The 26,977-nt window shown below is 42.6% G+C and overlaps 1 protein-coding gene across 2 annotated transcripts; it reads left to right on the top strand.

Annotated features, from left to right (window-relative positions):
* The first annotated feature begins 291 nt into the window (after positions 1–291).
* On the top strand, positions 292–26,977 carry PARVG (parvin gamma). Of its 2 annotated transcripts, none has more exons than XM_010309217.2 (13): positions 292–451; positions 5,412–5,513; positions 6,023–6,087; positions 9,108–9,210; positions 10,268–10,408; positions 10,830–10,945; positions 13,576–13,631; positions 14,539–14,561; positions 16,501–16,562; positions 16,676–16,744; positions 17,905–18,006; positions 21,734–21,806; positions 24,184–26,977. In XM_010309217.2, the coding sequence occupies exons 2-13, from the start codon at positions 5,435–5,437 to the stop codon at positions 24,261–24,263; spliced, it is 969 nt and encodes a 322-aa protein (XP_010307519.1). In that variant the 5' UTR covers positions 292–451; positions 5,412–5,434; the 3' UTR covers positions 24,264–26,977. The 2 variants fall into 2 exon arrangements, with proteins under 2 accessions (XP_010307519.1, XP_075616121.1); XM_075760006.1 differs by having other exon boundaries at positions 300–451; positions 24,585–24,824.

Here is a 26,977-nt window from a genome sequence, read left to right on the forward strand (position 1 = left end):
ATTTTTATCTGTTGTTGGCTGTTTTATTATTACGCGCAAAAAAAAAGCGCACTCTGAGCTGCCCCAAAGACGCAGGCTAGCCCACAGCCGTGCCATGCAGTACCATGGAAGAACGACCGTATCTTTCTGATACTTTCTGTTATTTCAGGCGTTACAGGACTGCCTGTTTCCTGCATTTGTATTTCTGTTTATTTTAGTCTCCAGCAGGGACCAAGCGCATAGACAATGAAGTTCCGGATACGACTGGTTTCGTTTTTAAGAGTAGTCGGTACCGCGCGGCGCAACTTCCCCCTTGCGCTCTCTGCGTGCCTCGCGCTGCCCCGCATGGGAGGCTGCAGCTTCGGCGCAGGGCGCTCCCAGCCTGCGGGTCAGTCCCCTCGACCCGTAAACTTCATCACGCCTGCTGTGACGTCTTGGAAGAGCTGCTGCAGAATTACTAAAGGACAGAATAGTAAGTTTGGGAAAAGACTCTTTCGGGCGGTTTATTTATTTATTTGTTTTAACTGTAAGACTCCCTGTGTCCACATGGATTGTTCCTGCTACCATGACATCTTTTCTGATGATAACGAGCAAAAATCGCTCTTGAAAGGTCTCGTACTAAACAAGGAAGTAAAAGTAAGTTTTAAACTGGGCACACAATGCATATTCTCTTTTTTTTTTTCCTTATTTATTTTTTAATTCTGGTTTTCTGAAGGCAGAAATATTACTATTAACATTAATATTCCCACTTGGTTTTTGTTCCCTCCGTTGTGTGATCTATTTAGACAACTGTTCCTAGGAAATGTGTTTGAGCTAATATGTGGAGTAGGGCTTTTGTCTTTTTTATACAGGAATTAAAACAGTTGAAACAATTTGGTAACATCGGTAAGTGCCTTGTGTATATTCTATAGCTAGTTTATATGCCAGAGACCGCTCATTAATGCTTTATATTGTATATCATGGATATCTGGGAGCCAGGATGTGAGAAGTCTCATGGAGGAAAAGTGAGCTGATCTGACCCAACTAGAGAATTAGTTGTTTTATCAGTAGTTGTGGCATTGCAACGTGGTGTGATAGTTTAGCTCATGCCCTAAGAAAAATTCACTTGTTGGCTGCCTCAGCAGGTGGCACAGGAGAAATAAAACACCTGTTGACTTTAAAACAGACAAGCCTGTACCTCTGTGACGTTCTCAGAGAATGAAGGACCAAATGATGCCATTTCGTTTGAGTAGTCAATAATTAAACCTCAATTTTATTTAAAAGTGTCATCATGAAATGCCTCCACAGTGTTCAAGCAGTTGTCTCCTACAATGATCTCTTCTCCAGGTACTGATAAATAACACATGCAGGAGAATGGAGGCTGGAAAAAACAGCATGTCAGTCACAGCTCTGAATAGCAAATTTGAACGATGGGCTGCAGAGGTTGGCTGCAGCAAACATGGAAGCTTGTGTGGGAGACCCAAGTCTTTCCATCCCTTCCTATTTCTCACTAAATAGCTGACACCAAGAAGGTGTCCGAACCCGGTCGTGTTCCATTTTCTGCAGTTTCATACTGTTTCTGCAGTATGTTACTCTTTGAAAGGCTGTTGTCTAGGACCAAGCCTCACAGAAATGCAGCTTGCCACATGAAGGACTGCTCACAAATGCTAATTATTAGTAATAAGCAATGAGTGCTGTTAAATGCTAAGGAACTGCAGTTCTCAGGCTCTGAAAGGGCTGTGGGAAATCAATGTCGATAAATGTGAGGTAAAACACATGTGGAGAAAAAACAATACTAGCTCTACAGATAAATGATGGGCTCTGAGTGGTGCGTTGCTATTTAGGAATAAGATCTTGGGGATATAATAGATAGTTCCATTAAAGTGTCAGCTCAGCGCTCAGTGGTGATCAAAAAAGCAAACACTGTTAGGAATGAGGAGGAGAGGAATGGAGAACGCCACCATGCACGTCTCTAAATCTGGGCAGGTCTGGTTCCCCGCGCTTCAAAAAGGCTGTGAGAGAGTTCAGAAAAGGGCGACCAGGATGATCAAAGGTACTACGTAGAGTTTTCCCCGTGAAGGATGACTAAGATGTAGGCTGTGCTTCCTCCGTTTCAGGAAGAGATGACTGCTGAGGGTGTAGGAGGGTAATACAGTAGTAACATGGAGTAGTAACACAGTGATGTGAAGAATGGGAATCGGTCTCCTTGGCACTGCACGTGGTGGGGAGCTTCAGGGGAAGCTGGCGGGTGGCAGGTCAGAGAAGCAACGGGAGGTGGTGCTTCACGCGAAGTAAAGCCACGCTCTTCAGCTCCTCGCTGCTGAACGGTGGGAGACACACGTATTCCAGGGGTGAACGGGAAGTTTGTGGGAAGTAAACGTGTTGAGACCTTGACACCAGTTTTGATTTAGGCAGGCTGAGCTGCAGGCTGTTGAAGTGTTTTAGGGAAGTATCCCTATATGCTTGCTCTGTTTATGTTGGTGGGTTTTTTTTCCCCATAAGCTTCTGCTTTTGGGTGCTGTAAGGGACTGCACACTAAGCAAGCTAGTCTTACCCAGTACAGCAATTTTAACACTCTGACTGAGTAGGACACACAGGACTGAGGCTGTAGAGGGTATTAACTTATGCTATTGCAAATTCTTAATTTCAGGCCTTTTCTTACAGGCATCCAAATTTTAAAGAGTGGCTTTTGATGTTTGGGTTCCTTGGCCAAACAGAGACCACGGGTGCAGCAGGCAGCACACATCACTTTGATGTGCAAATAGTCAAAGGAAGTAAGAGAGACACAAGTTGAGTATTGCAGCAAAGCTGAGTTAGTGTAAATTGTGGTTTACACGGATGATTACAGAAGACTTACCAGCAGGACTTCCAAGGCATAACAGCTGTCAGAAACCTAATTTAAAAGTAAGTTGTCCTTAGGTTGCTCAGTATTAATTAACTCTTCTCTCTCAGTTAATTTCACCTGGGCAGTCTTATCTCAGATAGTTCAGTTGTTCCTCAGGCACTAAATGACTCAATTTCTCCTGTCTTACTTTACCAAGAACCTTTTTAGAGACAGCATTTGGTTTTGCAGCTGCCATGGTGAAACTTAATTCTCTCGTGACCCTTTCCCCTAGTGGCTTGCTGGGAATTTTGTACCTAATTTGTTTTACCACATTGATGTGCAAAAGCACCCAATCACTATTTTTCTACCACTATTCTTGGCTTGGCAAAATCTGTGTTAAAATACATGTCTGTAATGCAATTTGACTGGAGCATTTAGTAAATATGTGAGAGAGAGCCTGCAGAGCAGCACCATGCTGTTTGGCATATAAAGCTATCAAGGAGAGATACGTCACTTTGGAGATCTTCTGCGGGCAATGTGCAACAGCATTGGCAGAGACTGCCCTGCTCCGCTGTGGCTGTAGGGCTGGGTCATCGTAGCTTGTCCCTTCGGGCACCTGCGGTAGCAGCTGAGACTGTCTGGTAACAGAATGGAGGTGGTAACTGAAAAATGCGAGCCAGGGCTAGACCCTCATTTCAATGCTCTGGATTGCTCTTTAAAGGTGCTGTGTCCGCTCATTACGTAGGGAGCCTTGTGAGACAGGGCTCCTCATATGGGCATCTCGGCTAGACAGTAGGAGCCCTCTCCTGTGTGAACCTCTAACATGGGGCATCTCGCTTTCTGTTAAAAAAGAGCAAAAAGAGTCAGCATCCCCTCTCCTACAGTGGCCTTGCAGCGCTGAACTTCACAGAGAAGGGAGAGTGTTTCCCATCCACAAACAGGTAGCGCTCCCAGTTAGAGCGCAGAGCAGCAGTGCATCCTGCCGGGTATCCTGCCTCCAGCAGCAGCTGGGATTTGATGATTCAGAGGAGTGTAAAAGATCTTCCTGGTCATCATACTGCTGTCTCCTCTGCTCTGGTTTTCATAGATTGTAGGACTGTTGGGAAAGATGAGCTCTCTTACTCATGCTAGTACAGATGCTGCTGTGACACAAACCATACACTGCCATGATTGTCCAGGGCTCAGAGCCATGATCCCTCTGTAGTTCCTTCACCTCTGCAGACAATGATTTATTTGTACAGTTCCAGTATACAAGTCTGATTTCTTGCACTTAAATCAACATACAATTGGTTTTATAAAAAGCCATCTTACTTCTTGCATGGCTGGATGGCCGGGCCCAAAGACTTGTGGTGAATGGAGTTCAATCCAGTTGGTGGCCCATCACAAGTGGTGTTCCCCAGGGCTCAGTACTGGTGCCAGTTCTCTTTAACATCTTTATCAATGATCTGGCCGAGGGGATCGAGTGCACCCTCAATCAGTTTGCAGATGGCACCAAGCTGGGCAGGAGTGTTGATCTGCTTGAGGGTAGGAAGGCTCTACAGAGGGATCTGGACAGGCTGGACGAATGGGCCGAGGCCAGCTGTATGAGGTTCAACAAGGCCAAATGCCGGGTCCTGCACTTGGGTCACAACAACCCCATGCAACGCTACAGGCTTGGGGAAGAGTGTCTGGAAAGCTGCCTGCAGAAAAGGACCTGGGGGTGTTGGCTGGCAGCCAGCTGAACATGAGACTCATCTCCGCTTGCATGCTGGTTTGAGTCATGGTTGCTAGAAGAGCAGGAGATATCATTGCCAGCCTCATTCCTTGATAGTTGCTGGTGATAGAGATGAATTTCAGCTGAGTGTTTGGTAAGAGAGCGTGTATAGATGGCTATGCAGCCTCTCCACCCAGCTCCGACAACTCCATTCCTTTCTCTGACTTCTGCTGCCCTCCAACACGACTCCTAGCTGTTTTGGAAAACCTCCCCCATAGTTTTGCGTTTATTGACACGGTATTTTTCACCACTGTATTGTGTATTGTCCTGTTGCTTTCATTTGAGGACGTCTTGGTTGGGAAGAAAAGTCATTCTCCAATCTGTGTTTAAAATGAAAAAAATTTTTGAGAAACCATGCAACTTAATCTAACATGAAGATGGCATTGTCTACCCAGAAACATGTCATTGTTTCCCCACAGCTATACCAGCTGGTCTAATAAAAGAAACTGCTTATATTTATAAGCTTGTCTCAGTAATTTATCTACTATATTTTTGATTTAATACATCTTAATTATTGGTCGTTTTTATAGCAGATATGCATTGATACCTAGAAACTGAAACCTTTTCATTCCAATTGAAATAGGATTTTACTAATTTAATTCAGATGAAACAGAATTAGAGGGAATTAAGGCAAGTTTTAGTACTTCAGGGCTTTTTTCCTACATTTTGATGATTAACAGAAAATAGGAAAGTTCTTTTTATTTTCTTTACACACATTTAAATACATTTTCAGATTTCTTTTTAAAAGCAATCCACCAGTGATGAAATAGTAACTGGAAAAAAACCTTCAGTTTGTTTGTTTGTTTTCTTCTTAGCACTAATTTTGAACTTACATGCCTTTACTCATGTTCCTTTTTCCCCCATATTTTTTACCAGTTTACCAGGAGTGAGAAAAGACAATGGATCCAGACTTTTTAAATGTGTTTACGCAGCCTGCTGCACTTAATCAACTCCTGGCTGAGAATGTCATCGCTCAAGGTGTGTACCTTATGAACCAGGACACAAAAAGGTCCAAAGAATGACCTGAAGAACCAAACAGAAAATGTGCAGTACAAATGAATCATGTATTTTTCAGCAGTGGTCCCATGGTTTTGTCAGCAGTAGGCAAGCTCTGTGTGTGTGATTTGGCTGATGACTCTCTAGAGGCAGATCATGAAGAAGCGACATAAATTCTAGCTGGTTCTTTAACTGAAATTTAAATTTCACACATGAGGATCTGACCAAGTTTGTTTTCCTCTTTCCAGGATTGTCCATCTCAGATCTTACTGATTTGAATTACATTGAAGCATAATTTCCAATAGCAGTTTTCATAGTCCGATATACTATCTTCTTGTTCATAAGGAGCCAGTTGAAATAAAAAATGACAGTGTTTCTCCGTATGGCAATTAGTGCTATTTGGTAATATTAAACCGATAACCAATTTTACAGCAAACTTGCATTAGTCACATCTGATAATTGTAATGGATCTTGTTTGCTTCCTTTCATAGGTGAGAAGAAGAGACTCATAAAACCGACCTCAAGCAACAACCCCAAATTGGAAGAATTAAAACTGGTACCATTTCTTTTACTATCCTGTTTAACCCTCACCTCAAGTTCTTTTAACCTGTTGTGTTAATGCTCAGCCCTGTAAATTACCCAACTCTCTACGGATGGGGACGAGCTCTGCTTTTGGCACTTGGGCTGCACACAAGTAAACCAGAGCTTTTGCTTAAGCACAGCACCAGGATGCCTGGGGCCGTACAGGACCCAGCTTCAAATGCCTGCATCACCCCAGAGTGGTCACTGCTGTGGGTAAGGTGGAGTGTAGATTTAAAAACAGAGTTTCTTCTTATGTGATACCTCTCCTGACTTGGGACATGTGGATGAGCCACACCGGAAGTACCCAGCTGCTACTTCATTGTAATGATAGTGTAATAGCAATGAGAGTCCACCTGGAACAATGGACCACGACTGAAAGCAAACCCGCGTCGGCATTTTCTGTGACTAAAGAAGGATGTTCGAATACGCGCAAGTTTGCTGCCCTGATCCCATGGTAACCAGTTGCTGTGCTGATTTATGACAGCCTTCTGTCTTGGCTTCTACCTCCCGTGGCAGCTGGCCCGGCTGCGATGCAGCCTGAGGAGGATATAGCATAGAGCAGAGGGAGAAGGGATGAAGGGTATGCAAGTCACCAAGAATTCAGGAGAAAAGCTTTCAAGTTGTTGCATGGTATATTGTCTGCTTGAGGTAACTGTGAATGATGAATCCTATTTCACGGGAAAGTACTTTATTTCCAAGTAATTTTGAAAATCTCCCCTGTGCATTCAATCACCGTGTTTCTCTAATGGTGCAGTCCCGGGGAAGGCTAGCACTCTGAAATTTCCTGGAAGAAAAGTGGCGTGTCTTTTTTGAGACCAGCACTTCTTGCATTATGGAGATACTAAAATTGTTATAAATATTATAAAAACCAGCTTAGGCTATGTGCTGATGTGAGTACAATATGGCATTCATAAATCCATAAATATGCGTGTTTCTATATTATGTTTTCTTAAACCTTCATGCACGTTTGATCAAAAAGATTTAATTTTTGTGTCAAGCTTTCACAATGTTTTTATACAAAAGAGAAAATCTGAAAGGTGGTGCTGCAAAATGCAATTACGTTGTCTACAGGGATACTGAATTTGTTCTTTCCAGACTGCCAAAAATGAAGAGCTTTTCTCAGTTTAGGAAGATTTCTGTGAGCTTCAGTGCTTAATCCGTTTCCTGTCAGAGACTCCCGCAACTGTTCTTCACTGTCTAATTTCTTTCCTTTGGGTGATGATGAGCTGGAAATTGGGTCCCAAGGGAGATAATCCTCTGCGTGCCCATCAGTGCCACTGGTTGCCTTCTTGATCAAAAGAGTTCATGGCTCCTCTAAGGGGAGATTGGGGTGGAGGTGGGGACAGGGAGGTACCTGCAAGGGAAGGATAAGGGAAGCAAAGAAACTCGCTTGGGAGAAAGACCATTCCACTGCGTTTTCATTTCGAGGTGGCTTTGGGGGGCTAGGGGCTCTGAAATGGCTCACTGTAGTTACTATAAATGTCAAACTGTGTGTAAGATAGAAGATGGTTGCATTTGGAAGGCAGTAGCAAACTTCAAGTATTCCTTTTCTCCTTTCCCTATTTATCCATTTTTAGACAGGACGCTCTGCTCTGCAGCTGAGCGGGGCCCCAACAACTGGACTGCAAGCAGAGCTGTGAGAGCTGCAGGCTGTGCATGTGGCCGTGTAGAGCTCAGATATCAAACGAGGAATCTCGTAGATGTGTACTCAGCAGTACTTTCTGCTTTCCTGACTTCCAGCTGGGGGTACGATTACATTTGGGCTACTGCTCTGTCCCTCGCACATCTAAAGCTTTGCCAGGTCTTAACCTGCAAGCATTAGTTGAGGAGCACTAGAAAAATTCTTGTTACTTCTTAGCTGAAGAAGTGTATTGCAAACACTTTGACAGCTTCTTGGTTCAGGCAAGTGCTGGGGTCAGGCATTTTTGTTTCTTGTGTGGTTTCAAGCCTCTCTCATATATATATACACACACAGATATAGATATTTCAAACTGCTTTTTACATTTTTGTTAATATTGGCTAACTTACAGGTATCTGCTATGAATTTTCTCCTCTGTTTACAGTGAGTGAGAAGGATATTATCCACACCACAAACTCCAGACACTCACTTGTAGCCATAAAAGCAATACCCATCCCTCTTTCGAGAGGTTCTTGTTAGCAGCCAGCCGGGGCTACTGCTTTTCAGTTCTGCTTCAGCAAGTCATCTTCCCTTTCTATCAACATACGTGGGTAAAACACATCCTTGGAGAAGCGCTGAGGAGCTCCTTTGGTCCTCTCTGTAGGAGCACAGTGCTTAAGGAAGGGGCTGCGAGGCCAAGGGGTGTAACTGGGAAGGTGGTTCCTTTCCAGTTGCAGCCAGCCCTTGGCTTCCTGAGCAACTTCCCCTTGCAAAGGCAGGAAGGATATCTTGGAAAGGGCGATGAGAAAACTGCCATGTAAGAAAGTGAAATAAACAACATGCTTCCTCCTCCTCCCCCCCCCAAAAGGTATTTTGAGACAAATTCATACCAAATTGCAGAAAGAAGAAGAAAACAAAAATAGGAGTGGAAAGGGAGGAGTGCTAGTAACATGGATGACTAGAAACAACCAGCAGGATGAGTGAAGCCTATTTTTACAAACTTTTGTCTGATGGTTGAATTGGTGTGAATTCTGTGGTGTCTAATGAAGGCAGGGGTTGGGAAGTGTACTCTGCAGCCTTTTCCCTGGTGGAAGTGGGAGTAGGGTCTGTCTCTTCACCTGTATAACTATTTCTACAAAATTCACAGGAAAGTAACTTGTGAGGCATCTTTCTCACTTGAAAATTAGGGAGAACTAACTGATACTTAACTTCCCTTTAAAAACCAACCAAAATGTGCAAAGGAAGTGGAAGTTAAAAGCAAACCAAAGATGTGAGATAAGGGACTAAAGAGAAAGGTGAAATGCAATGTGGCACTGAGTGCTATACTGTCTAAACAACAAGAATATAATTGCCAGCTGCTTTGTTTTCCTCCACAGTTATTGATCGACTGGATAAACACAACTCTGAAAGAGGAACACATAGTAGTTAAAAGCCTGGAAGAAGATCTGTATGATGGGCTGGTACTTCATCATCTTTTGGGTAAGCTGCTGCTTTGAGTTTAGCTTGAAAACACATCGTGGAGGAACTTCCAGATCAGAGAATAAACCTCACAAATCACAATGGCAATGATCTCGCTAACAGAGAAAGCACTGCACTGTGGACCATCTGTGATAACTGCAATTCTGAACAAGTGCCTGATGATCTGCTATTGGTTTTATACGATTATTTTTCTTCTAAGAAAGTCTTTTTACCCGCTAGTTAACATAATAAAAAGGTTAAATTTGAAGTGTGAAACTACAGTGCCTCTGAAGGGAAGGAGGGCTTCAATAAGCACAGAGGTGACTTGAGATGCTACCAGAAACATTGGACGGGATCAGCACTATAATTTGTTTTCCTACTTTAAAAAAACCAAAAAGTTCTAGGTCTAAAGCACTGAGCTGGAACTGATGAAAATCTAACAGGCTTTCTACACTACAAGGTGTTTGTATAAAGATGTGACCTCTTGGAACAGCCTCTTGGTCTATTTCTATTTCTCCATCTCTCTTGTCTCTACTTCATTTTTCTTTTCCCTTTCACTCGCTTTGGGGATGTCTTTCAAATCACACCTCCTTTTCACCAAGACTGAGGGCAGCAGCATGAACAGGATTGGCTTATTTTCATGGTTTACTTGCCTGAGCAATAAGCTGGGCTTTCTTCTATACATGTGAGTTGATGTTGCCTTTGTACACTATCTACAGGAAAGGTTCACTCATCGGATTCCTATAGCTTCCACTAGGAAAAGGAGGAATGTGGAGTGCTGGGGTTGTGGGATGACTCTGCAAGAATTACTTGAGTCTTCTCCCTTTTGCAGAGCTTCACTGGTTTTACTGAGGCTTTCAGAGAGCGCAGGAGTTTAACAAGGCATACAGCTGTGAGATGTGGGTCTGTGGAAGCTGTTAAGTGGTGTCGATCATTTAAAACAAGACTTTGTGTGCTTTGCTGTCATTTTATGTTTCTGATGTATTTTTGGTTTTGGGTTTTGGTTTTTTATTTTTTTTTTTTCCTGTGGTGGTGGTAAAATACATCCTTCTCCTTTCCTATGTGCTCTCTGTCAAAGAAAACCTAGGATCTCTCAAGCTGGATGTTGACAAGATCGCATTAACAGAAAAAAAACAGCGACAGAAACTCACTGTGATTCTGGAAGCTGTGGCTAAGTGTTTGCAACTGGAAGAAAGTCAGCTGAAATGGAGTGTGGAATGTAGGTGCAGAAATGAAATTGGAGAAAATTATCCATCATGGGGCTTCCTCTGCTATAAGGCTGCTATGAGGCAAAGGGGTGCTAGACCAGTAATAAAACAATTTGTTTTCAACTACTAGTTGAATCAGCAGTGAGACAGGAATATCTGATCCTGACTGGGTCATGCAAGCTGCGTCCTCTAAGTGTGTTGCTTGTGCACCACTTCACAACCCTCAGTGTCCATGTGTATGTCTCACAAAAAGGATTTTTAAGGTGTGGTATTGCTGAACTATGGTACTATATAAACCCCACTCTGATGTCCCACCTGTGTTATGGCCCTCCATGACTTTGGGATCCTCTGCACAGGGAGAATTTATGGTGTTAGAATGAGGTTTACTTGTTTTGCACACTAAATGTTGTTTTCTTTCTTTACATGGAATAGCTATCTTGACAAAGGACTTGCTGAGCACACTGCATCTTCTGGTTGCAATAGCAAAGCACTTTGAACCCGAGCTGGCTATGCCTCCAAATGTTCAAGTGGAAACAATCATCATTGAGGTAATTATAGTTTCAGTATTTGTTACAGTAGATCCCAGAGACCTTTCACATGACTAATTTGCTTAGAATTAGGGAGATGTTTGCATGCAGCTGTGTCGTGGTTTTACCCCAGCTGGCAACTAAGCACCACGCACCCGCTCGCTCACTGCCTCCCGGTGGGATGGGGAAGAGAATCGGAAAAGTGAGAAAACTCGTGGGTTGAGATAAAGACAGTTTAATAGGTAAAGCAAAAGCCACGCATGCAAACAAAGCAAAGCAAGGAATTCATTCACCTCTTCCCATGGGCAGGCAGGTGTTCAGCCATCTCCAGAAAAGCAGGGCTCCGTCGGTTGCTTGGGAAGACAAACACCATCACTCTGAACGTTCCCGCCGTTCCTTCTTCTTTCCCAGCTTTATATGCTGAGCATGACATCATATGGTATGGAATATCCCTTCAGTCAGTCGGGGTCAGCTGTCCCGGCTGTATCCCCTCCCAACTCCTTGTGCACCCCCAGCCTCCTCACTGGTGGGGTGGGGTGAGGAGCAGAAAGGGGCCTTGGCTCTGTGTAAGCACTGCTCAGCAATGATGAAAACATCTCTATATTATAACAAAAACATCTCTATATTATCAACACTGTTTTCAGCACAAATCCAAACCATAGCCCCATACCAGCTATAATGAAGAAAATTAACTCTATCCCAGCCAAAACCAGCACAAGCTGTGGAAGAGATACTTGTATTTTCTGTGAACTGTGCCTTGTAATTTCTGAGTTTGCTGGACTAGATTGTCATTTTGTTACCAGTTCAGATGCTGTTTCTTTAAAAGGGTAGAAACACTATGCTGGTTATTTCTCCTTGATCAAAAAAAAGGAATGATCCAAACTGAAAATAATTGTTGATCTCTGTAAAGAAGAAAAATTAGAAATTCTGCTGTTACTGTCTCTAAGTGTTTTAAAATAGAAGAAGAATGTTTAATGCTGAGGTTTTCTTTCTTTAGGGGAAGCGAGTTTTTATTCCCCCTCCATTGTGGTCTCATTTTGGTATTTTTCTCTACAAGCTGAGATCTACACGCTTTCTTCCTCTATTTTGTTTCTTAAAGTCAACTCGGGGACTTTAGGAGAACATCAAATATCCCACAATTTGGGATATAATTGCCAATACTAGCACAACTGTGTTACAGTTTTAACAGAGGGTTTGCAATTCAGTGGTGCTGGGAGCCCAGCACAAGGTCTGTATGGCATGACCTAGCGCTCTTCCCTCTTTGAAGGATTGTAACTGGAACGAAGCATGCCCTTGAGCTACGTGTGTCACTTTAGGAGGTTTAAAAGCGTCCTGGAGGGACAGCTTCTTCTGGGGCTTGGTTCTACAAAGGTAGCTGTTGTGACCCCATCCCAGCTGAGCCCTTCAGCAGAGGAGTGGTCTCTCTGGTATCTAATGGGAGTCCAAATTGTTGTCTTGCTGCCCACGCTCCTCTTGTGTGTGTCTGACCAGTGACAACCCGGATTCTGAGGAAAGCAGCCCTCCATCAAGTACCTTCTGGGGCTGCAAGTGCCTCAGCTGTGCGGAAATTGGGGGGGGATCGTCTGTGATCCGCAGGATTGGAAAGGCTGCTAACCCCGAGAGAGAGAGAGGAGCGGCAATGGAGGCAACGGGGTTGTGGTAGTGAGCCGGTTCCCCGTTGGAGAAACCAGTGCCCCTGATGGGAACAGTAATCATTAGGTTGAAAGTGAGGAAAGGCCATGAAGGCACAGCTCAGAAGAGGGGTCAAGGGCAGGAAGGGGGAAATGTTGAGGAAGCCCAAAGGAGACCAGAGAAGGCCTGGCCTTTCTGCGACACGTGCCTGCAGGAAGGACCTGCCCTTGCCCCGGTGGGGCTGGGTGTGCTCCTCTTCAGCCATGAGCTGACCCAAAAGAGTTGACTCAGCGTGTAAACAGAGGGTGTTTCTCACTGCCTAAAAGAGGAGATCGACAAACACCAAAGAATTTTCTGTGATAAGAGATGTTTGCCAGGTGCCTGAATAAAGCAGCAGGCATGCCCATCCTCTCCTGTCTCTTCAGGCTGTCAGATGGGTTGAAGCACTATTTTTTGATGTTTTGTGGAGTACTAAGGAACAAAGATACAAGGACAGAAGCAAACATTCCAGGTGACTTCAGAAATAGTAAGAATTGCCAACCTAAATCTAAGCAACCCACCGAACCTAGGTCCTCTGCAGGAGTGAGTCATCGATGGGTGGCAGGCCATGGCGTGAGGTTATTATAACTCAGAGGTGACCACCTCCAGTGCTGTAAAACTGAAGAGTCTGTAATGCAGAGAGGTGTGCAAGGAAATCATTGCCCACCCAGAGCAGCTTGATGCATTCATCAAGTCTCCAGAAGAATGTGCCAGCCTCTGAACGTCACCAGCTGAGGGACCACGTGCTTCTTCTTTGGCTTCCTCTGGTGGGGAAGTAGGTAACTTCTGGTTGAAAGAGTGAAGAGAGCAGAAGGGAGCAGCAACCTCTCAAAGTGCCTGTGCTAATTGTACTGGACTTCTTGAATAAATGCCCTCTGGTAATCATTTAAGGCAGCAAATGGGACATGAAAGCCTCATTAATGTTTACGGATTTTTTTTTTGTGTAACATGACCAAAAATATTTATTGTCTTTTCAACAGAACACCTCCAGAGGATTAAAGACAGCAAATGTGGTGGAATATATTACAGAAAACAAGTAAGAGGGGATATATCTGGGTTTTACACTGTCAATCAGAAAGGAAATATTGTGGGTGTTTTCCCCCTTAGAAAAAATAGCTGGGATCGTGATGATGACAAAAAGCATAAACCCAGGCATGCATATGCATGCGAACTGTTTCTCTGATTTCTTTCCTTTTTTTTTTTTTTTTCTTTTTTCTTCTTCAGATTCAGTATTATGGTATAATACCCTTCTTTACTCTTTATATAAACTTCTCTAAAATAATGTGTATGACTACTTCCCAGGCTTAATGTTTGCCATTAGGATGGAATATAATAACAAATATAATAACAAAAATAGAGTACTGTAAATTTACCTGTTCCAGACTAAAGTGGAAATTTTCTAAAGCCACAGTGGTTTAAATCTACTTTTAATTTATTGCTATTGTTTCATTAAATAATGAGAAAGGAGGCGGTTCTTTTCTCATTTTACTGTGAAAGAAAGGTTTGAGCTTGCTGAGTTTGTGAGGTACTGTCATCATTAAATGAGTTAAGTAGTAGGACACCATTTACATACTGAGAAAACATGGACATCTTTCAAAGAACTAGAAACAGATTTTCCTATCATGTTTTATATGCTAGAACATCTTCAAACTTTAATATCATGAACAGCTTATTGGAAGAGGATATTAAGGATTGTGCTTATAAAATAAATGTTTATTGGTCTGTGGGCCAGTTAAAATCTCATATACTTCCAAGAGCCTATACAGATATACGGTGTACTTAAAAATGTCTGTTGGAAAGTTACTCCGACATAAAGTTAATGGTGCTTTGTACTGTATCTCCTGCTTTACAAGATAGCTGACGGCCCAGATAAGCTTTGCTTATGAATAAGATTAGTTCTGCTGAATGCTTTTTCTAATTCTTGCTTTTTTTTGCACCTTTAGAGAGAATTTAGAAGCACAGTCAAGTAAGTACTGGCATTGCCAAGTTCAATGTTTTGCTATTATGTGCTATTACACACCACATTCTGATCCATTTTTACCTTATGATGAAATCGGTGTGTTCCCACTAGAGTTAATGGAGATTCATGGATTTCTCCTCGTGGTTTTCTCCAAATGTCTTCTGTTAATATGTGTTAATATCAACACAATATAGTTTGGAAACTGGGTGGTCACTTTGCCTGTGGCCTACGGGCAACAGATGGGAGGTGAGACAAGAAATGAAACAGTGGGTTGATGACCCAACAGAGACGACCTGGCTTAGGACAAAGTATTTCTTGGATTTACACATTGACCTCATTCACTGTTGGAACTATTTATGAGCATAATGGCTTGAGAATTGTGCTTCTTGTTGGTACCAATTTCAATGTAGTTTTCCTTTCCGCAGTTTGCAAATGAGATTTTGAAATCTACTGGTGCTCGATTATGGATGGCAGCTCGGTAAAACAGACGTCCCGAGAGTTTTTACCCTCAGGGCTTTTGAGGGCTGTGAAACATTTGAGGTGAAAAATGTCCATGTGCGCAGAGCCTGCAGAAAGTCTGGGCGCTGCTCAGGCTTCAGCGTGAGCTGCTCTTCCTTGCTGCAAAGGAGCATGTTGCATCCCCAGGGAATCAAGGCAACCATTTAATTCTCTGCTGTGCCCTTTATGTTAGCATTTTCATCCTTTGCATATCATTTAATACATATTTATCAGTTTTTCCACTGAGTGGTCTCTAGCGTGGGCTAAAATTGTGAAGAAAAAAAACCAACCCTGTAATTAGGTGTTTCTTTCAGTGGGGTGATTTTGCTGGGATGAGAAATCTGCAATTCACTCTTCAAAATGCTCTATTTTTGACACAGCTTGCTTAACAAAGAGAGAAATCCCAAAGCGTGGCTCCAGAAGAGGGCTCTCTCGTTTGCGAGACCGATGCAGGTTTCAGACTTGCTCAGTGATTTGTTTGATGGATTCACGTGTTCCCTGACATTGCTCCTGCAGCAACCCCCTGACAGGGAAAACGGAGAAATCCGAGGAAATCCTTTCGCAGCGGAGACTTCTCTGTTGCTGGCTTTTGGGAGGAATCTTCCTTAGGCATAGCTGCCTTTGCTTTCCTGCACCATAGGAACTGGTTCTCCGTTTAGTTACGCTGCCAGAGCGCCCTTGGTTTTTAAGGGTGTTTCAAATGCCTTGTTCATGCTTGACCCAGAGCAGCCTTGTGGCCGGGTTACGGTGAGGAGACGTATCCTGCTCTCGCTAAACCTGGGCAGAAAATGAAGGTGAAGGTGGACCTTCACTGGGACTTCGGTGAATCTCATTCCCTTGGAAATCTTTAAACTTGTGCGAGTTCTGTGGTGCAGCGCTGCCGGCACCAGCTCGGTGCCCGCCTTTAAACTGGATGGCAGCACCGGTCGGTTTTGGGGGCTGTGAACGTTCAGAGGAAGGGCAGTGTCTCCAGACCCAATATCTAGTTTGTGGTTTTTTTGAAGGAAGAAGGCTGCTTCTCTGCAAATTTGATGTAACTGATGTTTCTGTTGGGGGAGAGCAGTAAAGTTTATAGCTGCTCCTCTCTGCTTACAATATTTTATCCCAGAGGTTCAAGGTTAAAAAAACATAACTGAAAAGACATAAACTGTAGAGATGCGAAACTTTGCCATTGCTCAGGCTGGTGGCAGCACAAATCTTGAGAACCTCTGCAGGTGAAAATTGCAGAGCTGAATGAAGTAAATTGTTTTCCCTGATGTAGTCAGGCTGAAGGGAAGCCTGTCACCTTGTCCTGTGATAAATACAAAAGCAGGATTTCCCCCCATCTCCCTACAACTTTTCCTCTTTGGCTTATAAGGCGTGAACACCTTTCTCCTTCTGGAGCTGCTTTAAACCTCTGATCTGGCAGTTATTACAAGTAATACCAATTAATGTTGTTTTGATACAGAAGATGATGCCTTTGATGAATTATTTAGCCGTGCTCCAGATAAACTGGATGCTGTAAAAAAGGTAATTTACTGTTTTAATATACCTCAAAATTTGTAAGGTAAACCGTAATTCATGACTTCAATGAAAAAAAGTTATCTTTCTTCCACCCTCTCCTCCCCTTCTGTTTTCTCTAGGTATTTTTGCAATTTGTCAACCGGCATGTTGGAAAATTAGGATTAAAAGTGAATGACATCGAATCTCAGGTAGCTGGCTCTAAGCTGCGTGTTAACCATGTTTTGTCAGCCATTTGAGTGTTTCCTCTCACCATTAGGATTCCTCCTTTTTCTTGTAGTAATTTGAAACCTGGCAAAATAACAATTATTTCCAGCTTCAGGTTATCAGGCTTCAGTCTCTGAAGTTTCGGAAGCTAATAAGTAATGAAAAAATATAGCTTTGTATTGAATGTTGCCCTTGTAATGCTACGAGGAATAACTTTTGGAGTCTGCCCACTTCCTCTGAATGCTCTCTGTCAGGATGGAAATAAAGGTGTTCCGACAATTAAACCGAAAAGCCAAGCTGATTACTGGTGTTTAGTGATTTTTAATGCTGGATTTGCTTCATGGTAGGAAGGTCTGATTTTCATTACGTTTCGAAACCCCATCCCCTGAACTTTGAGGTTCTTTAGAGGCCATGAGATGGCAAGAGGAGAGCTCGTTAGGCACCTCGGCGTCACCTCCCTGTCTGCTGGTGCAGAGCAGCACAGCCCACCTCTGCTATCCTCCTCCGCTGCCGCCGGGGAGGGAGGACGGCGGCTCGTGCAGAGCCGGGGAGCCGCAGCATCTCCCTGCGCCTCTCCGGGGAGCGAAATGAGCTCGGCGACGTCCCTTGTGGCTTCTTCTTTCTTGCAGATGTGCACGCAAATAACTGCGGGAGAAATCCGCCCCACAGCTCTTGCTTTGCTCCAGGCATTCAAAAGCTCTGTGCGGTGGCGGTCCCTGCGATTTATGCCACGCGGATGAAAAGCGGAGCCGTGCTCTGGTGCTCTTTTGGGTTTTCCTGGTGGGAAATCGTGAGAAAGGAAGTTTTGCAAGTGTTTTGCCATAAATCTCAGGCACTAGGCAAAATTTTCTTTTATTTATAGTTACGTGTTTGTCGCTTGTGGTTGTCTGCAGTCTCTTCACATCTGGAATAGTTTGTTTTAATGACTATCCTTTTACAAAGTCATATTTTTACTAATATGAACTTGGGAGCCTTATGTAACTAAATACAAAATTGACTGTGAAAGAGGTTGAGGGAGCTGAGTCATTAGGTTGTCTGCTTGCCAGAGTACCGTTTAAATTCCTTTATCGCTAGAATGGCATTTATCGGAGTAATTTACTAAAAGCCAACGTAATAAATAATATTGAGATCTTTCTTCATCCAGTTGGCAGATGGCGTTATCTTACTTCTGTTAATTGGACAACTGGAGGGTTACTTTCTGAATTTAAGGGATTTCTTCCTGACTCCAGCCAGCACCACGGAGATGGTAGGTTGTTATGTAATTACTTAGAGCTTGAGGCTTCAGACATCTTGTGTATTTAATGCTTCTGCATGTCAGTGAAGAGCTCTGCCTCGTGCTTCAACGACTGCTGCCGCGTATGAAGTCGTACGTGTGCACGGTGTTTGCAGGATGGTGGTTTGGGATGGTACAAATGCACGCACTTGATGCTGTTAAAACACCTTGGAACAGGTTGGTGTCTCCTTCAAAATGAGTTGTTATCTCATGGGAGGCAAGCTATCGTTACTTGCATTTATTTGGCAGATACATGCTTCTGAAGCCTTCCCATGAAATACAGAGGGTCTGTGTGGCGGGGAATTGGTATGCCATCTCCTACAAGTCTGTCCTGCAAAAAACATTTTTAGGTGGATGACACCTCTTGCGTAGCAGAACTGGTTTCCTTATGCTGTCCTAAAAATATACCTTAATCAAGACATGACCAGAACATTTTGAAGGCCCCCTCTGTGCTTAGGAAGCTCTTGAGAATTTACGTCTCTTCCTCCCCTGAGGCAGGGAGCTGTAACCTACCCAGCCAGACTTGCTTGGCTCCTTTTTCGAGCTCTACCAGGCAGATTTCATCAGTGCTTTAAAAGAAAAAAGGTGGCATCAGCCAGAAGGTAGTGCGTGCTGGGCTGCCGGTGTAAATGCCTCCTCCACAGATCTAGGACATTGAAATATTTTGAAATATTTGTGATGTTTTCAAGTTTTCTCTGGTGTGGGTAGGGACTTTTCATTTGGGTCACTGAATAGCTCTGAAAATCTTGAAACCATAGCTATTTTTCCTGGGTTATATTCATTTAGGTTTCTGAAAGCGAAACGTGTCAGATTCTTTTTCCTTGAGAGCTGCCTGAGAAGGGAATCTGTCCTCTGGCGTGGTTTGCATTACAGCTTCCCCGCACAGATGAGGCTTTCGTCTGATTCCTGACCTCACCGCGGTTCATCTCCCTGGGCAATATTTATTTGTAATGAAAATTCTCAGAGGTCCGACATTAATTAATAAATACGCCTGTGGAGCTTTTCATCAAAACATTTAAAAGCACAATTTTCTGAGACATAGGTTCAAATTTTATCCAAAATTCATGGCTGTCAGTTGATGACTGTTTAAGGTATTAGGAAAATTCAGGGGTGGGTTTTTTTTAAATCTAAGACGATTCAGAATGGGGAAAATATATTTTGAAGGGTTGAATCAAACAAAATCAAAGCATTTCCTTGCAGTTGTTTTTCTTCCCTTTCTCCTCCTCCACTCAGTTTTCAAAATTGTTTGCTCCAGTCCATTGACTTGGAAATAAATTTTTAACATTTCCAGTAACTTTATTCAGAGGAAATCAATGAATATATTTTTTTTTTAATTATTTAAAATGTCATAGAAAACCTTTTTCTTTTTGGATCAGCCCTATTCAAGCCTCACAGATCTCTTTCAAGAAATGAGATGCCCCTACATTTTAGGTACAAATCAGAGCTCAGACTTTCTAGTTCTTACCCTGCGTGTGGCAGTCACTGGCCTCAGAGAAGAATATAATAGGGTTGGGTACTGGTTCGGTACAATTCTCTACAGCCTAGTAATTTTATTTTAGCAAAGTTACTTCCAAGTACTGGCCTTATTGTTGAACAGTTTGCCAAAGTGGTATTTACCATTTGTTTTTCCTCTGATGTTCATTAGAAGATGAAAAGTGGGATGACAATATAACTAAAAATATTGAGCGGCCATAGTTCAACTGTCATTTGTACATAAAATACGTCTTTCAATTCCCCTGTGCTTTCTAACTCCCTGTCATTTTAGACATTAATTGGTACAGTAAAGTATGAAAATGTAACCTTTGCTGAGATTTAAAACACGTCATTTGTGTTATAAAAATGGTGACAACCACACGCACCGTTATGATCGGTGCAGCGCATCAACTTTCATTTAAGGTGAAAGCTTGTGGTTCAAAGCTGCTACGTGCACCTCATGAATCGCAAGGAGGGGAAATTGGCATGGAAGCAGTGATAGTGAGGAGGAAATAGAACCAAGAAATAGAGAGGGCAGGAGTCCATGTTAGAGGGACAGGAGGGGTGAGGAATGCAGGACCAGAAATTCGGGAGGTGACCCACCTACAGGTACAAGAAGGCAACACTGCACATGCATAGGTTTGTTGTTGGTTTTCTGGAGTTTTATTACCAAAAAATGAGGTTTACAAGTAACTGTAAAGAAAGTCCAGCTCTGGGTGCTCATGTGTACAGAAAAGTAAGTATTCTGAGGCAAAGAATATAATCATGAAATAGGTCAGGCTGAAATTAGGTGTGAACTTGTGCAGTCAGGAGATGAAGATGGAGGGCCCTTGTGTTTATTAAAACTGTGAACTCGGTACTTTTGCCAAAACAGGCCCAGAGCTGAAATATCCCAAACATCCTGACCTCTGTCCGGTTGTAAATCCTAGAGAATTGTCCAGCTCTTTTGAGTCTGGAAGCGCAGCTGGATGAAACAACTTATTTTTCTAGATTGCCTTTCTTTGGTAATTATCAGTATTTTTGTCTGAAGATTTAGCTTGAAATCTGCATGTTATTGTTTCTTGCAAATCTCATAAGCATTACAGAGAGGGAATTACCTGTGCTGGTTCATTATGGAAACATTTGATTTATTCATTCCAATCAGAAAATTGTGTAGATCTGTATGAGGTTAAGCTCTCCAGTCTGCTGATATATCAGAGGAAGAAAACAAGCCTGAATCCAAACTGTCAGTCTCAATTACTTGTAAATCAGGTAAAACATAAATCCATTGCTTCACTTCAGAGCACACAGTTTTTGCTTGGCTTATGTGTGGGGGACCCCGGTGCTTATTGTCAGAAGATAAGAGGGAGCGGCATGGCAGCAGTTATGATGTGCCTCCCGAAGGATAAATTGCTGGGTAGCCTAAGGAATGTACGGGGAGACAATTTGAAGTTCGTTCAGGACTTGTTACTTCATTAGAGGAAGGGAGCTTGCTAATTACCAGCCAAGTAAACAACTGCCCTTAAGCTGTAAGAAGCTACTAATGGGATATTATATTACTTTAAAAAATCATTCATGACTGCTGTATATGTATTGGATTCTGCTTTTATGTGGGGAAAGGAGAGCAAAACAAATGAGGAAAAAACCAACCCCAGCCTTCATTCATAGACGTGCACTTAATTTCTCATGAGTAATATTAAGGATATCATCACTCCTGTTATTGTGTGTAGACTTCTTAATATATAAAAGCATAAACTTCTAGCTCACAAATATAGCTGATCACAAGATTTCCAATCTTCGTAATTCTGAGTGAAATATAGAGAACTTTTTCCTTACGTAGTTTTTGTTTTTTTCCGAATGCGGTAAGCATATGCGCATTGTTAAAGAAATAGAAATAAATTCCATGCATCTATTAGATGCAGTCATGAATCTAGACTGTTTTCCCCATGGAAATATCCATTAACACAAGGCTTTCACATGTAAGGTCTATTTTTAAATAAATGGATTTTTCTCCCCACCTTATGGGATATGTTTTGTTGGAGATGGATTTTACATCCACTTTTATGTGATAATTGGTGGAAATTCTGAAGAGCCCTCCATTGAAACTAAGGAGATGAGTATGAGTACATGTTTATGAATCGGTATCTTACTTCAGCTAGTAGAGAAATACATTTTAAAGCCTCCCAGCCACTGCACCGTTGGGTGGAAAATATTTTCTGTTATATTGATCTCTCTCTCATACCAACAGCTGCACAATGTTAACCTTGCATTGGACTTGCTGACAGATGGTGGTCTTCTGAATTATTCTGTGAACTCTGAAGGTGAGTCATGACATGCAAACTCGTCCAGACTAGAATTGCTAATATCTTGGCTTAGCAAAAGTTAGGGTGATTGAAGAAAGTAGGTTCTGCAGTTTGACACTGACGCATTTCATTATATGGCTGCCCTCATTCAGAATGAGTAATAATAAAGCTGAGAATTGTCTTGACCAATCTTCATTTCTATACTAAAAATGTTGGATTGTTATAAGTTTAGTAACTTTACACTAAACTTAAGCTGTTTAACAAGTCAATATTTGTTAAAGATTTAAACCAGTGGCAGCTCCTAGGGAAATTACAGCAGCTGAGCTAGAAAGCAAGCTATTTTCCTACCTTGTAAAAAGTTTTAGTGCATTAAAGACAAGCTTGTTTCATGTGAGAGGACACCTTGCACAATATGTCTTGAAAATCAGAAACACTGACGACCGCTCTATTCAAACCCAGAAGAGCTGCTGGGTCAATCTCCTGAAAGTGAAATTCATATGTTTTCAGTTGCTATTCTGCCTAGTTGTAGTGGTTTAAGCCAGGCCAGCAGCCGAGCACCACGCGGCCGTTTGCCCACTTCCCCCACCCTGTCCCTCGCTGGGATGGGGAGGAGAATCGGAAGAGAAAGATAAAACTCGTGGGTTGGGCTAAGGACACGTTACTGGGACAGCAAAGGGAGAGGAAAACAACAACAACAGTACTTAGAATATACAAAGTGGGTGGCACACGATGCAATTTGCTCACCCCTGGAACTCAATGCCCATCCCATCCCCCCAAGTAGCAATTCTCCATCCCCGGCCAGCTCCCCCCTTATCTACTGAGCATGACATCATACGGTATGGAGTATCCCTTTGGCTAGTTTGGGTCAGCTGTCCTGGCTGTGTCCCTTCCCAGCTTCTTGTGAAAATTAACTCTATCCCAGCCAAAAAGCAGGACACTAGTTCAGACCTGGGAGCTCAATCTTGATCTCCAACATCCAAGTGAATGCTTTCATTGCTGAGTCAGTGTACGTGCATGTTCCTCTCTCTTACCCCATCACCAAAACCCCCCAATTTCCTTTGGATGAGTCCAATTTTCCAATTAAAAAAATACTCCACAGAAACATTTTTGACCAGCTCCTGGTGACATGAGGGATGTGGCTACATTAACGGATGGTGCTGGGGCTGCTTAGCCTGACCTCTTGCAGGTCATGAAACCTCATCCCATCATTCCTCCATCAAGCTCAAGAGCTTGTTGTTGAATAAGGAAATCAAATCTTTATTAAAAATAGAAATTATTTTCTCTTTCTCTATTAGTTATTCATAAGCAAGTGGGCGCGTGTGTTTAGTACATAACCCATGGCATCATGGAGAGGGAAGGACAGAATTTAGGACTGACTTTGGTTTTTCTTTTGGGTTTTGGTTTTTTTTTTTTTCCCACTACTGCTTTGGTGATGTTGGCAGTTTGCATGACTGGCATACACGAATTGTAAGCCTTTTCCCATATTGCATAGAGCTAGGTGTTTGGAAAGCTATTTATGTTAACTTTGAGTAATCTGCCTGAGCTCAGGTCTCCATGCTGAGATGCACCTTTTGTCTGAAAGGAGTTAAACCCTTGCTTTCTTTCCTTCCCTCTGGCTATTCTTGCACTGCCTCAAACACAGAGTGGATCAGTATAAGATATACTGTTGCCAACATCTGCAAGTCCTTTAGCTTCACTGGGAAAATCCTCAGCTAGTGATTGAATTTAATATCATTTAGGGGTACTTATTACGGCCACACTATTTAGATTGTTCAAGGATCTCATTTACTAGTGTTTCATTTTTAGTCTTTCTCCCAGTGATTTACAGCACTGTAAGAAGTGCAGTAAACCCTCTAAATCAGTTACTCCCTTCCATCGCAATTATTAAATACAAGAGGAGTTTGTTTAGCCAAGAGCACGGAAGCTGAGAACTAAAATTAAAAAAAACCAAACCCCAATCAAACAAAAAACAGCCAACAGCAGAAAAATGTGATGGAAACATTAAAACATTACAACTGAAAAATAAAGTGTCAGGTAATTCCCAACAATGATTCCTGCCAGAGAAGATTCATAAAAAACTAAAGCTGTAAAGTCCTGTTAAATTGTCTACTCTGTTCTCTGCTAGTGAATGATTATTTCTTACTATGCATTATTTATCCTGTCTTCCAGCAAGATAGTGCAGTGAAGGTCCCTTTGCCTAAGTTCATTAAATAAATAAATAAGTTGCTAGCTCTGTAGTTACTGTTTTGCTTCTTGTTACAAGTAGATTGTCTAAGTTCGCGTTATAATTGCGGAAAGGGGGAAGATTGTCTTTGGCAGTTGCAGTCTATTTCTGTCCCAGGGACTGCTAATACTTCCCATCTGGTTTTGTTGTTTCTGGTTTGTGTATCCACAGATATTGTGAACGGAGATATGAAGAGTACAATGCGGATTCTCTATTGCTTGTATTCCAAATACAAGACCAAAGAAACATGAAGAGCAAGGCCAAGAGCTTGGGCTTTTTTCCCCTTTTTTTCTTTTTTTCTTTTCCTAGCATGTCTGATTTGCGAATTCCCAGCTCTGTTTGCCACTGTTTATGTGCGTGCATTTGTGTTTGACACTTGCAGTATTAACGTTGTATATGCAAGCACGTGTTCATGCAAGGTTTCACATATAGAGCCTGAGTAACTGTAAGCATGCGTGTGTCCAGGGTCAGCGTGCTGTGTGATTCTGTGGCTGTAGCTCTTGCTCCAGACCCTGTCTCTCGTTCTCTCTAGCTCCCCTAACGCTGCAAAGTGCAATGTGTGTTTACTCTAGACTCTGGATTCTTTGCTTCTGGAGATGAATTTGGAAGCTATTATTGCATCCTCCCCGCTTCCCTGCTTCTGCTTCACTTTGGAAAGTAGAGAGGTGAAAGACCCACCATGGCATCTCTGGGAAGACTGCAGACACACTTGAAGCTCAAGTTCAAAACCTTCTTTAGACAGGTGGCCAGCTGTTGTCAGACAGGAAGATATGGATTTGGACACCAAATGAACAGGTAGCAGAAATGAAATCTGAACTTATCAAGTGTTTGATAAAAGTTTCATCATTTGCCTGTTTGAATACGGAAAAGGGACCCAGATTAACGTGCTGACGTGGGACTGTGCAGTAACAAGGATCTCCGCACAGCTGTGGAAAGATGCCCTCATTTCCTTGCTAAGCTAATGCCAAACTGTGGTCAGCTCCAGCCTGTTGCGGCCCTACGTCACACGTGACTAGCGAGAATATTGATTCCTGTGTCAAGCAGGTTATAGGAGTGACTAACACGACCATGCTTTCTCTCTGGTAAGAGGTGGATCGATGCCGGCGTCCTCTGCAGCTGGCGGCAGTAGAGGCCATCGTGGACAGGAGTAGTGAAACTCTCAGGTTTTGCTGCCTACGGAGTACTCGTGCTGTGGGGACTTTCAAATTCCTCTGAGACTCTCTTAGCTGGACTTCTCCGGCGATCGTCCCCAAGGATCCCATCAGCTCCCTCTGGATGCAGCGAGGCTAGCTGCAATTTATTAGCTGTCATCCTTGGACTTTCTTGGGGGTCTTAAATCAGAATTCCTTCAAAACCTCCATCTACTCCCTTGACCTTAAAATTATGTCATGTTTGTGTTGCATAAAGCTTGAGATCTAATTGAAAAATAAAAAACGTTTTGATATTATTTTGGCTTCCATCTAAACTGATTTAATTTCCTGTCATCAGTGACTCTGACATTTGATCTCTGATCTGATCATCCATCTGTGTGTTGAGGGGAAACCAAAGCTCACCTAGTGCGAGTGCTGACATTTACAGATGAGAATTTGTTGTGTCTACTTCTAGATCACACAGCCTAAGAAAGATCCTTAGATTGCAATGCTGATAAGTCTTCGAGACCTGCCTTCGAAAATGGTAATACTGCACAGCTGCTGGAGGAAAGAGTTCTGCAAACTGCCCTGAGCCTAATCCTTTTTGCACCAAGAATTGCCCTGTTATGTTTTTACAGAGAAAAATCCAATGCGTGGTGCCAACGAGCAACAAGAAGATCAGCTTGCTTCCCTAGCAAATGTTAGTTGCGTGTGCTGATTCGAACGATTTAAGTCAGAAATATTTGTTTCTTCATCTGCAAGTCTCCATAGGTATCTTGCTTTATTACTTAATGGTCTTCAAACAATCGACCGGGAAACATGAGAGGTTTGTTCTTGCTTCACAGGTCCCTACCGCCGTTGCTGTAAGATGGGAAGCGGCCTGTAGAATAAATAATGATTGAGCAGATAAAACCAGGATGTGGCTTGTGGAGAGCAGGGGCGAGGGGCCAGGAGGGCATTTGGTGGTGATTCGGTGGCAGCGTGGCCTTTTCCACCAAGGAAGCCAACCTGAATGTCTTCCTCAGTGCTGGTCACCAGAGGTCGTTTCCAGCACGTGACTTTAGGCATAACCTAGAGGCTATGAAAAAGTCCGTGGTGGAGGGATTAGCTGGTGCTGCCCTGGTTAAGATGGTTATTACTGCTCAGGGAAACTTGGATTTTTCTCTGCGTGTTCTGAGTTTTGTGGTCCACTTCTGCGGCATAAGTAAATCCGGTGCTTGTACTTCTGCAGATTCCTGCCAGGAGAAGTCTGTTTCTTGATATTTAATAAAAGAAAGGGTCATATTCCCTTCCAAACACCAGCTTGCCTAAGCCTGTTATGAACAAGTCATTCTTCTGAAAACATACAGGGGGAAAAAAATGACGGCTAATGTGCTTGAATCATCAAAACTATAGCGAGACCAAAAATGAATGTTTTAATCTGTTTTTTATGCTGTGAGCCAGTTTATAACATGTTTGATGTCTCTGAACACTTTGATAAAGAGCCTGTGTTTGATTCCTAAAACACGCTACAGCATTTTACTAATCCATCATACAGTCACCCACTCCATAAACTGATGTAGAATATACAAATGCACTATTTACATTTGAGATGTAGTCACAGACTTGGCATAGTTTTCATAGTAAATATAAAGTGACAGAGCTAAAAAGAATATTCCAACAGTATGAAACTCGGGGAGAAAAGAAATATATATTATTGCTCTCAGATGTTACTTTTGCCTTACATCAAGATAACCTGTTTCCCTTTTGTCTTACAAGTTAGTGAGAAACAAAGCCACTTACTGTTTAAGCTGGCACATTAACTATGAAATTTTGAATAAACTAAGCTCTCTCTA

This window comes from Balearica regulorum, chromosome 1 (genome assembly GCF_011004875.1).
Source record: "Balearica regulorum gibbericeps isolate bBalReg1 chromosome 1, bBalReg1.pri, whole genome shotgun sequence".
Lineage (NCBI taxonomy): Eukaryota > Metazoa > Chordata > Aves > Gruiformes > Gruidae > Balearica > Balearica regulorum.

Excerpts from the sequence above, each read along its gene's own strand:
- PARVG (XM_075760006.1), top strand. The coding sequence starts at position 5,435 with ATGGATCCAGACTTTTTAAATGTGTTTACGCAGCCTGCTGCACTTAAT. Across the intron at positions 5,514-6,022 it reads TGAGAATGTCATCGCTCAAG|GTGAGAAGAAGAGACTCATA; the intron begins GTGTGTACCTTA and ends TTCCTTTCATAG. Across the intron at positions 10,946-13,575 it reads TGGAAACAATCATCATTGAG|AACACCTCCAGAGGATTAAA; the intron begins GTAATTATAGTT and ends TCTTTTCAACAG.